Raw genomic sequence first — 12432 nt, 5'->3', positions numbered from 1 at the left:
TAAAGAACTAATGTTTATGATTAGTGTTTAGTAAACTAATTATGATTAGTGTTTAGTAAACTAACTGTTTAGTCTAACTGAAGACTTTCCAATATCACATTCCAGTAATTAATAGTCACCATGTTATTTTTTTCCCCAAGTAACTCTGATAACATTTAGATTGATTTTACTTTGTTATAACAGTGTTATATAACTGTACCATTATCTTTTAAATTTGATTCAAAGTTATCAGAAAATGTTTGATTAACTCAACTGTAAACCTTTAACTGATGTTTAAGGTTTCACGTTCTCCACCCATGATGTACTGCAAATTTAAGTATTAACCATTGTTGAGATGCTTTACCAAGGCCGAGAAAGAGTCACACGCTGTTAGACAAAGGGCCCATAGTAAAGAGTTACATTTTTGATTCTGTTAGACACCAAGGTCCATTTCTCACGAGAAACAGAAACTTATCAGGCCACAGAGACATGGTGTGATTTCAGGGAGTGTCTTCCGTCCATATAATCAGCTACCCTCCTCTTTCTCCTCAGACACTGCACAGACTTTTTTAGAAACTCTTCTCGGATGTAATGGTAAAGCGTCTCCTTTCAGCGCTGAAAGTTAATAAAATAAGTAAAGTCTGAATGCTTTTCTTGGCTGATTTTATGCTCCGTGTGTCAATACAAATTATGATTCATCGATTGAGATTCTCGTTCTCAACACCATCTAAGTAGATTACACACATTACTCTATCTGAAATCAACAGTGTTGCTTTAGTTTCAGCATTCAGACTTCCTGAAACCAAGCAAAACTATTGATTCTTTATTTTCTGTGCAAATGTTTACTGGATCTTTCAGTGACCTTAAATATGAACAGGACAAACCTAAAGAGTTTGATTTCTTGTTTTATGAGACGAGCAGCTCTCAGAGCTGCTCGTCTCATAAGACAAGAAAAATAGAAACAAAGAAGCCTAAAAACGCTAACACCTTCAGGACATGGATATAGACAGAGCAAGCTTCTGGGTGAAGTGACGGTGTTCAGGTGGGGTTGGTTGCTTCGGTCCTGATGGCACACGGTTGGCTTGACCGGCCTGACCGTGTGTTTTCACGGTCAGGCCTGTGAAAACACACAGGCCTGACCGTGGCTCTTCTTCTGCAAATGAAGTTAGTCTGGGAACTGAGTAAAACATGACAGAGCTTTGCTTTGATTCTGAGCAGATTGTGTGTTGATCGCACTATGAATGCTGCAGCTGTGTGTGTGTGTGTGTGTGTGTGTGTGTGTGTGTGTGTGTGTGTGTGTGTGTGTGGAGTGTGTGTTCTGTATAAATTTGTGACCAAGGGAGCAGAGGCCAATGGTCCATCAGTTTCTGTCAGGCCACAGTCCCCTACTGTGAGATTGATTTGTGTGAGTGTGCGTGCATGTAGGTATATGTGCGAGATTGACTCACTGATCGATAGTGTAGTTGGTAACAAAAGATGCTATTTCACAACTCAATGGACTGCATGGCATGGCCAAACACACACACGCACGCACGCACACAAACACACGCACGCACGCGCGCACACACAGAGAGAGCTACCTGAGCTTTCTCTCTCTCTCTCTCTCTCTCACACACAGACACAAACACTACAACTCTAAACAGCAGAAAGTGGTAACATGCTGCTAAATATTAAATATGGGTAAGATGAAGCCTCATCTGTTCGACTGAGACAGAAGACAAACGCCTCACCATCTCCAGCTGATGTTGCTTCAGAGAATGGATCATGGTTGAAAAAGTTTCCAACAATGAACTTTTTATAAAATGATCAAAATATTACTTTTTCTTTCCCTTTAAGCTGTGCCACGTTTCTAAAGCTATGTTGAGCGTGTGGACTACGGAACAACCTACTAAAACTCCTAAGCCAATAAGAAGCTGCTTCATGTGATTTTGACTTTAGCTTGGTGCTGTGTATTGGACTGGATGAGTGAGGGAGGAATGTACACAACCAAAACAGCTTGGGACCTCTTCCTGGTTTGCTGGTCACACACTGATGTGGGACGTGCTTTTCATTCTGCTACAAGCATTAGTCAAATGTTGGTCACATCAACACCAGAGCCACGTCGAGTTCAGGTGTGTGGCAGTGGTCTCTGGTAAACAATGCAGTGGGGGTCAGGATGGAGTCTGGCCCTTAGAGGAGAGATATGCGGTTGGTTGCCATTGGTTACAGAATCTCATCGGGACTTTGTCCTGCACTTATTCTTAGGAAAAGTGAACAGAATTTTAGCAAGAAGAGGGTAAAAGAAACCCTCTGGAAATCCTGAAAAAGTTCTGTTAAGGTTTAGGAAAGCCAGACAGAATCAGAAGGTGAGCAGGAACCTATCAGACATCTTTGTTGAAATAAACTCTGACAACAATCCCACCGATGTCAAATTCTGGATTCTGTTTAGTTCATCTCCTCTCTCACCAGGCTGCTGCTGCTCTCTCTTCCTCCGTTCCTCCTGCTCCTTCTCCTCCCTCTGCCGGTCCTCCTCTCTGCAGGGCCGTCCCTCCTGGTCGCGGGGGACGATCAGGCCATGGAAAGGGCACTGAGGGCAGACAGCAGCAGGTCAGGACGGTCACAGAGCGCTTTATGAAACTGAAACCAGTCAGTTTTGGTACCTTAACGCGGTCCTGCCGCTGACACAGAGTGCCGTTGCCCAGCGGGGCTCTGCAGAAATGGCTGACGGGCACAAAGTTCCCTGGGAAGGAGATGCATCTGCTCTTACTCTGCGCCAACAGGTCCTGGTTCTCCACCTCCTCCTCCACCTCTGCAGGAACCCAGAACTGGTGCTGAGAGGCTGACCTGCCACAGGAAACAACACACAGAATTACAGCATTAGACCCTCAAATGAGTAGGGAGAAATGAAACACTTAAAAAACAACAATAGCCAAGTAATGGACATCTGAAAAGTCTGTTTGGACGGTGTTATCTGTTGGTTGTATAAAAAGCATCAGGAGTTCATGCTTTGCAGCCTGTTAGACTGAGTCTCAGTGCAGTAGAATGGAGAAAATATGGATTTAATACAACTGATATCATCACAACGTTCAACTAAAATATGATCATTGCACGATTTCCTAACATCTGCAGCCTATTTATTCCCCTTTTTCTTAGGAAGTATCCTAAGAATTGGATCTGAAAACATTAGATTTTACACTGTAAAAAAAAATCTCTAATTTACAGTAAAATACCATCTGTGGTGGTGGTCAGAATTTACTGTATCAGTACAGTAAAACTTTACTTAGATTTTTTTTCTTGTGGGGGGAAAAATGTCATTTTCCTAACAGTTCACACATTGCAGTTTACAGTTGAAGTAGAAAAAGTTCAAGTGGTGTGAACACTACTGTATGTTGTACAGTCATGTGCACGACTGCGTCCAAAACTACTCATGCCCACTTGTGGAAATGTGTTTGTGTATTACTTGAGAATCTTGCCAGCGTTGGGCTGCTCCTGGCCCCAGTAGTACAGATCCAAACCAAAAGGAACAACTGGAGCTTCAGCAGCATCCTGTGCTGAGTCTGGCTGAGATGAACCAGGGCCAGTAGTGCTGCTGCTGCTAAAGACAAGATGTATGGAGGAGAGTTTAACCATAATTTGTAGCTTAAACAGTGGAGGTGAAACAAGTGATAAGAATGAAGGGAAATGTCTGAAGGAGGAGAGTCAGGGGAGAAGTCACCACATGGATTCTGGAAGCAGGATCTGCTGTCTGAAGACACGCAGTGTGGCTGCAGCAGAAGTTGGATCCTGCTGGTCCTCTAGGAGCCTCCTCATCCTCCTGGAAGAGGAAAATGAGCTGGATGGAAGAGGGGAAGCTGGAGGTCTTCTGACTGGGAGAGTTTTGGGTGCGAATGCTGCAGTTGAGGTGGAAGGAGCGGAATCCAGACCTAAACGAAGGGTATGTGGTTCAGCATTACGTCAGTTTCTCTTAGAGACATACCAGAAGCTTCACCAACATATTCATGCACTAAAACATTAACCCGGTTATGGAGAATTACGTGAAAAGCGCACCAGTACCCAAAAAACTATATATAAAAAAAGTATGGCTTTACAGTCATGTGTTAAGACTGAACAGCAAAGGACTGAACACACAACCCTGAGGGACTGGGGTACTCAATACAGTTGGGAATGTTTTTCAAAGCCAGGCTGAATGTGGTCTCTTAGTCAGGAACTTCAAAATTCAGAGTCAGGAAGCAGATCTTTCTCTATTAGGTCTCTCCCATACTTCATCTGAAGCCCCAAAATCGGCTCTCACTGTCGTAGTCGTGTGATGAACATTGTGTCATCTTGTTGGCAGGGAGGCGTCCTCCTCCCCTTCTCTATACCAGCCACGGGTCAATTACTTTGTATGGAGCTCTGTGTGATGTGTTGTGTGATTGGCCAGACATTTGTAGGTGTGTTTTGTGCAGAAATGTGCTCAGACAGATGTCGATATGTCGCTTCAACTCCTTTGTTTTCACTATCCAGTTTTTGAGAAGCATTTGTCAGACATGGTGAGGAAATATGCAGACAGCGTTGTACTGCGTGTGATACGTAACCGTTCAGTTTAACACAACCTCTGATCAGGAATATTCATGCGTCACATGAGCACCTGGTTCATCAGAGACGGGTTATTGTTTTCTAAATGAGGTGGAAGCTAATGGTCAAAAGTCAATGCACATTACACCTGCTAAAATCACAGTGCCTTCTAGTGGCCTGGCCTGACAACTACAGCTGACTCAAGGTGGTCTGGTGGTGATCTCGTCTAAACGTGGAACTTTTCCCCAATCAACATTAAAAAATTCGGGCACTCTGTGTGTGTATGGCTGTCTGTCTTGTGTGTCTATATGTTATAGTCTTGTGACCGATTAGCAAAACCCAAAATACATTTTCATAAGGTTCCAATGTATTCATAATCAGAATAAAAGTTGCAAAATAGCATAGTGTTTGTTACAGAACATGGTTTATTTTTACACAGTTTACACTAGAAAGTTATAGCAAACACAGCATATATGTCAATGGTTAAGAGACTATTATCCCCACCTCACGTGTCCTTAACCCCCTCCCCATTCTCTTGCTGTCAGAGGGTAAAATACACACTCAATCTGCTCCTTTAAGAGCACCGAATGGCATGGCTTTGACTGGATGTTGTGGATGTTAAGATGCACAGATCAATGTAGGAAATGTGTATTGTATGTGTGTGGGTATGTGTGTTTGCAAGAAGGTTGTTGAAGAAAAAAATGTGGAACACAGGGGAGTGGGGAGCGGTGTTACCACAGCTCAAGAAAAAGCTGGTGGAAAAGCAAAAAGAAGTATTGATCTTCCAGGGTTAAGCAGGGCCTGTAATTAAAATGTTAATTTGAGAAAGAGAGCTAGTGTCCTGACAGCAGAGGGAGGGATAAGAGACCTGATAACCAGAAAGACAGAACAGAAAGGAAGGTAGAGAGAGAGAGAAAGAGAAGGAGGAATAGCGAGACAAGAATTAAATTTGAAAATATACTTACTTATAAAGTAATAAAGACAGAGATGAAAGCAATTAACACACTGATATAAGAAGCAGAACAATATTAAAGTGAGGATAATAATAAACTCAGAAAACAGCAGCATGTTCACCCTCAGAGGTCTGAGAGCTCCACTATGTTCTCGTGACTGAATATCAACATGTAAACTGCACCAGAGTTGCTGCTGTGGGTTTCTGCTGCAGAGTTATGGAAAACAAAACAGAACAGCACTTCAGTGATAATGTGGCAAAGCATGTGGTACCAAGAGGGGAGTCATTACAGAGGTAGCCTCAGATTTGGGCTTCTTTGATTCTCATAATGGGGTTCCTCAAAGCCTCATTATTGGACCAAGATCAGACTGTAGCCTTACAGCCTCTCTTTCCATGTCCATGTGACACACAATTTCATATTTCAACAACAAAGGCACAGTCCATAACAGTCATAGAGTCTGCAATATGACAGCGGAAGTGTTAGGAATACCTTCATCAGTTTAGTCCCAAAAATCTAAAGGACAAGAAAAGCACTGCTACTGACACAGAAACCTAAAGGGTAACACACACCAGCAGCGTCTGATGTGTGTCAAAGAACATGCCCGTATATCTTTCTATTAAACCCCCACCTGCCAAGAGCACAATGTCCAGCTTTGCTTTTTGGTTCGACTCTTTCGTCACCAAAACAGAATGCAGCAGAAACTGAAACACTGCAGTCAAAGCCCCAATCCGTCTGTCCATCTCCCACTTCATCCCACCATCACAGCTAGATAATGAAATTCCTTCGCATAAGGCAGAGACTGATCTTTAAATCAATGGGGGCAGTCCACCGTTTTTCTGGCGAGATCCATGGCCTCAGGTTGGTCTGAAGTCAAACAGTCAAGATGAGGTCATGTGGTTGCTGGTTGTTTGTTTTCGCAATAACCCTGCATGGTCCACAAGACACACCAAGCCGAGAGGTCCAACTGTATGCGCTTCTTCATGGTCTCTGACCATTGCTCCTCAAAACTGGGGCTGTTTTCCACACAAACACACCCATAAAAATTTGACCCATCAGACAATAGTTTCCCATTCAAGTAGAGTCGGGATGTTCACTCGGATGGCTGTGACAAGATTTTTGTCAAGTAACTGTGACAATGAGAACTGATTTTGGCATGTCGGCCTGATCATGAGGGCCTTTTATCGGACTTTTTCTACTCCAGTGCATGCTGTAGGTCATGACCTGGAGATACCAACAGAAACACATCATCTGCAAAAGGAAAGACGAGAAACGGATATTCTCTCCTCTCCGTGACTACACCCTGACATCCTGCCCACCAACACCACAATCAGGACTGGTGACGATAGGACAGTCCTACATTAACTAGGCTAAGTTACTGTATTGGTGTCTTCATTGGCACTAGTAACAACAACAAAATATAACAGGTGGCTACAGGTTTTTCAAAATGCTGGTCATGGCCAGCAGCAAAATGAAACCATAATAAAACTGACTGGGTTTTTGTCAATACTTTTTCAAAGCAATGGACTTATGAGCTACACAAATAACTATATTTTGTCCTGGATAAAAAAGTTTAATGAACAAACTATATTTTTTATTTAAAAAAAAACACTGACAAAAGCAAAACTCATGATGGACCTAAAAGATTTTTCATAACTACATATAATGAATAGGCAACAACAGAAAGGACCATTCCTTGTTATTCAAGCAAAACAGCAGCAGGATGGCATGTGAGAGAGAGTGTGAGAGTGGGTGGTACAATTAGGTGCAGGGCTAATAGGGGCTCATTAAAGAGGTTGCATTGTTAATTTGGTATGGCCCCTCTAGATCATTACCTCACCCCACTAATCACCCCGACACAGACACATAGACACAGCTGCTTTGGGCCCAGCAGATACAATCTAATTACTCTGGCTTCTAATTGATTAGTAATGGAAGGAGAAATAAGTGGAGAGGGGCGGGATCGCAGGTAAAGTAAAGCCTCGACTTGAAAGGAATGATTCGCTGAAAAGGAGAGGAGTGTTTGCCATAGATCGAAGGTCATCTGCCCCAGGCCAAAACAACATGGCTGACCCAGCAATAACTGTAATGCCATGCCATTAACACAGACATATATATAAAAGTCTCACAATTGAAAACATACAGGTTTCCATACAACCCATGTGAATGATGGTTCAATATGGCTGACACTGCAGCACTACAGTGTTTCCTGTTGCCTGGAGCTTCTACCTCCTTTCTAAGAGAAATAGTAAAGACACTCCAACATCACCTCATACTTAGAAACAGCATGTTGTTCTAGCGCTGACATAGCAATTACATAAATATGCACTTGATTATTGACCTGAACACATGACCTCTTACCTAGTATGTTGCCTGGAGGCTGAACATACTCCATACAGATCAGGTTGCTGTGAAGGTGTATTCTGTATATCGGTATTGTTCCGATAAACCTGGGCCAATATTAACAACTGAAACTTGTTGCAGTTTGTTTCTGGAGGGGAATGGGAAGACGTTGGTCATGTATTATCTGTTTGGTCGTGTTACAGTTATACTGATGCAACAAAGGATTGTGGGTGTTAAACTGAAGCAGAGAAGCAGTGGTGGTCATTTTTATTCAGGTGTCAAAAGGGTAGTGAAATAGACATAAAATCTGAAATCTATCAGTTACAGGCCATAACAGCAATATTAATATTGGTTTCTGATATCAGCCCAAATTTTCACATCAGTGCATCTGTAAAATAAATGTTTAGAAAATCTGTTGTTACTCCTTTGTTCTGCTGTCTAACCTCGGTTCTTTTGCTCATTTGTATGTCTGCTGGTCTCATTAGTTGAAGGAAAACAAAACATCAAAAATATCAAATCTTTGTCTTGATTGTACCTTGACTGACTATGGATTAACACTGGTCGTTATGGCTAACGATGGCATATTATGTGATGTGCATTGTCCCTCTTGACATTTAAAAACAACAACAATATTCAAAAAGTGATTAAAATATTAAAACATGGTATGAGGTTTCTGGCTAGAAGAAGTTGTCCTTTATTTGTATGGTTAATTGTGTGATTATGAGGCCATAGAGCTGCTTTGTCCCTGGTTTTCAGACACTTGTGCTGAAACGCACTTAAACTTTTTACCTGCTCTCTGTCAGCTGCCTCTTTGAAGCTTGACTGAGTGTTTGTTTACTGAGCGTGTAAAGATCTGAGCAGATTAAGGCAGCTTTAGATCTCCTTTTGTAGCTGCCCCTCAGTGTTTATGCACGTGTGTGAGGATCAGTGTGTGTGTTTGTACTGGTAAACTGACCATACTCTGCTCGGAGATGCTCAGGAATGTGTGGCTCGTATCCTTCTTTCTCTGGAACCTCTTCAAACTCGTCTTCATCATCGTCCTCCTCTCCGTCTGAGGTAGCCTTCATCTGAAGAAGAGAAAGAAACAGTGGTTTTCAACCTTTCAAAGACGAAACAAAAAATGCTGCCATACAAAAGGAAAACTGTGTAGTGTACATCAGTGTAACAATGCCCACATATCAGTAACTTAGCTTCTTACCACTGACTTTGCCAGGTACAGTATAGCATGTTTCAGAGAACTGAAGTGGTAATGTAAGAATTATGAATATTTAATATGAAGTCTAGATCAGTAAACTCAAATTCTGAACTAGATAAGATATCCATACACATATTACTGATCTGTTACTGATAGTAAGAGATGTTTTATTCATATTTATACCTGTATATGTTTAGCTTTTACAGTTTATCTCTTTTCTTTAATCCACACAGGGTCAGAATGTACATCCACTGATCCCTCAGCAGGATACAGATACGCAGCATTCTTTTTGCAGCCTTCAACAAACTTCTGACTAAATATTGGAGCTCTCTTCTTAGTAGAACTTGACCAATCCTTATTGTACAATAATCTCTGGGGATTCTAAAGCAATCCCCCAAAACAGAAGCAGTCTTATCAGTTTATAAGGGTGCACAGATAAATCAGCCCCGATTTTCCTTCATCGTGGGAGATCTTATCTACCTCTGTAAAGGTCTGAAAATCAGCTACTGCCAACATTTGCTCTGCCATGAGACAGACAGACAGAAAGACAGATTGACAGACTGCCCACCAGGTTATGCATGCTGTTAACAAGAGTTATCCCACTGTAGCCAAATTAGGGACTCTTTTCCTATATTTAGCAACTTTACAAACAAAGAAAACGGTATTGACCAAATCAGAACCTTAAGGTCAGGCTTTTTAAAGATTGGTCAGACAACTACAGTTGGTGCACCCTTATCAAAGTACATTCAAAGAAGTTGATATTAATGTTAAAACAAATCCAATGTCCGATTTGTATTTGAGATGTTGGACTGTAAGCTCAGTGCTGGTTGTGTAAAGATGGAGGGTTTCCTCCTTCAGAAAGCATGGAGCGGTGTAATGAAGGAGAGCAGTTTCAACCCGTTTCCAGCAGATCAATCCACCTCAGCCACCCTTAAAGCTTGCCGACTGACAACAAAATCTGTTAATGTAAGTGTGAGTTTTTATGGTAATGAATAACAACCCTGTGTGTCATTGATTTATTCTTCTTTAAACAGCCTCTGACTTCAGACAGACATGGTGGTAATTTCAGGAAGTTTGGGCACAGTGAGGAAAATGCTCCAACTTTAACTTCTAAATACTCACAGCATCAAAAAAAGGAATAGAAATTCATGCTAAGCAGATGACACAGAGAGGACCGAACAAAAACAGGACATGTGATGTCTTTGTGTTAGAGGGGAGGAAACAGGAGGGCAGTAATGATGTCTGAATGTGGGTTTGATGATCAGCCATCAGCGCGGAGCTAAATTTATGGTTTTTAATTTCCTGGTGAGGTTGTTAGCCGATGGTTGGGCTACAATGCAGAACATAACACTCCTGTACAGAGAGAGGGTAATTTCCATTACATAAATGTGCGTGCATGTGTGGGTTTGGAGAGGGGTGTGGTTGCTGAGGATGCACACACATCACACACACAGACACACGCAAACACACGCACGCACACACACATACGCACGCACGCACACACACACACACACACACACGCACACACACACACTCCAGCTCAGCAGCATCATAATCACGGTGATTAGTGTTATGAGGAGCAGTAAAACCTAACGTTAAACTAACATCTTATTCCCACGGGCCCCTTTATCATTCACTCATTTCATTTGTGTGTGTGTGTGTGTGTTACAGGGCTGCTGCGTTTCTGCAGATAAAGACCATTAACATGTTTGAATTAGTTTACAAATGATGAATTTGTGAATGATGACTAAAAACACCCTCTTCCCACCCCCCCCACACACACACACACACACGTTTGTGTGTGTGTGTAAACCTTACCTTTAACCTTTTCCTAACCCTAACCATAACATACCTAACCCTAACCCTATCCAAAACTCAATTCATACCTTAGCCCTAACTCTGACCCCTGACCCATAAACAGGGTTTCCCCTTGTGGGGACCAGGCTCCGGTCCCCACAAGGAGCAATTGGTCCCCACAACGTAGTATATGTCAGGAAAATCGTCCCCACAAGGTATTACAAACAAACGCGCACACACGCACAGCCAGACAGAGTCAGCTAACCATGTCACCAGCCTGGATCGGCTGCTCTCGAGGCGGCATGTAGAGAACAATTAAAACCGTTTATATTACAACACTTGCTGTTCGGTTAACAAGCAACTAAACAATTAAAGGCTAATTAGCACTCATTAACGCTCCCACAACACACACACTGAATGAGGTCTATGAGCCAGAGATATTATGATGTGTGAAGTGCGCACACACACGCACTTACACACCCTGTGTAATTCTCTGACAACTCTGTGCTTGCTGTTCAGTTGTTCACTCATTTGGCAGGCTTGTCTGTAATTATCATTTGAGAACAAACATCATATATGATATATAACAATCTGCAGCTATCAGATTGGAACTGGAGGAAACTGCAGCTAATTACAGTCACTCCAGTTTGTAGAAAACTGCTGAAACAGCCCTTTACCATAGAGTTCCTTTCCTCTCCAAGTTGTCCTGGTATTAGCTTCGCCCATCTTCCCAATAACAGACCAGCTTCAGCACGCCACTGCAGGAGAATGTTCTCACAGCTTGTCGTTCCATCTGAGCAGGACAGCAGCTGCATTGCCTTTGGTCATAAATTTGTCCAAACTGGAATTACGAAAATAAATTTGCATAATGAACACAAGCCAATTTTGGAAAAAGTAAAAGGTTTTTTTTCCCCATCATGACAATTTGCATACAGCAGCAAAGTATTTATTTGTCGGCACTGGTGTCCTTGGACAAGGTGCTACTGTCTCCATCAGAGCTCTTACAGAAGCACACACACTTCATCAGAAGTTTAGTTTGTCATTCAAAAGTGTTGAATCCACAGCTATTCTGTAAAACTGCTGACTCCAATTTCCACTAAACACCACCAACGTAGCCCACTGCAAACAGAGGACTTTTTTAAAGAATGGCTCTCTTCTTTTAAGGTGAACCCTACATTTGTGGAATGGAGTGGTGCACCAATCGCAGTCTTCTGACTGATCATTGATCTTTAAAAAGCCTGATTCCAGTTTTGGTCGATAGTGATCCTTTTTTGTCTTAAAAGTCACTAGTTGGCAACAGTGGGACGACTATAGTTAACCACACATGTGGATGTGACCTTGGGGGTCAGTCCTTTCTCACAATACAGCAAAATTGTGAGAAAGGACTGACCCCCAGCAACAATGGTCTGCTGCTCCCTCTGCAGCAGACAATTGCAGAGGGAGATAGTATCTATTTCACATGTAAATATGGCCTGATCTTCTAAAGGAAATCGGGGCCAATTTCCACCCGCAGTGGACCGTAAACGGCTGCCCTACAGCAGAGGTTCCTAAACTGTGGGGCGTGCCCGCTGGGGGGGCGCCGTGTCATTGCAGGGGGGGGGGGGACCGGGAAACTCCTGGGGGGAAAAAAAAAAA

At 42.5% G+C, this 12432-nt stretch overlaps 1 protein-coding gene across 5 annotated transcripts in view; it reads right to left on the bottom strand.

Annotated features, from left to right (window-relative positions):
• Positions 1 to 12432, bottom strand: part of uvssa (UV-stimulated scaffold protein A) — a 61036-nt gene that overhangs the window by 8352 nt on the left and 40252 nt on the right. For 2 of the 5 annotated variants that reach the window (XM_015020105.1, XM_015020109.1), the window contains exons 9-13: positions 8761 to 8872; positions 3674 to 3881; positions 3419 to 3553; positions 2619 to 2802; positions 2425 to 2545 (exon numbers count right to left, since the gene is read on the bottom strand). In XM_015020105.1, the coding sequence (XP_014875591.1) occupies positions 2425 to 2545; positions 2619 to 2802; positions 3419 to 3553; positions 3674 to 3881; positions 8761 to 8872 (760 nt within the window). The remainder of the gene's footprint in view (positions 1 to 2424; positions 2546 to 2618; positions 2803 to 3418; positions 3554 to 3673; positions 3882 to 8760; positions 8873 to 12432) is intronic. The other 3 variants (XM_015020107.1, XM_015020106.1, XM_015020108.1) reach the window with 3 other exon arrangements.

Source organism: Poecilia latipinna, unplaced genomic scaffold (assembly GCF_001443285.1).
Source record: "Poecilia latipinna isolate Pla-1442-1.1 unplaced genomic scaffold, P_latipinna-1.0 Scaffold2532, whole genome shotgun sequence".
Classification (NCBI taxonomy): Eukaryota; Metazoa; Chordata; class Actinopteri; order Cyprinodontiformes; family Poeciliidae; genus Poecilia; species Poecilia latipinna.
This window is presented reverse-complemented; position numbering and strand designations above follow the sequence as displayed.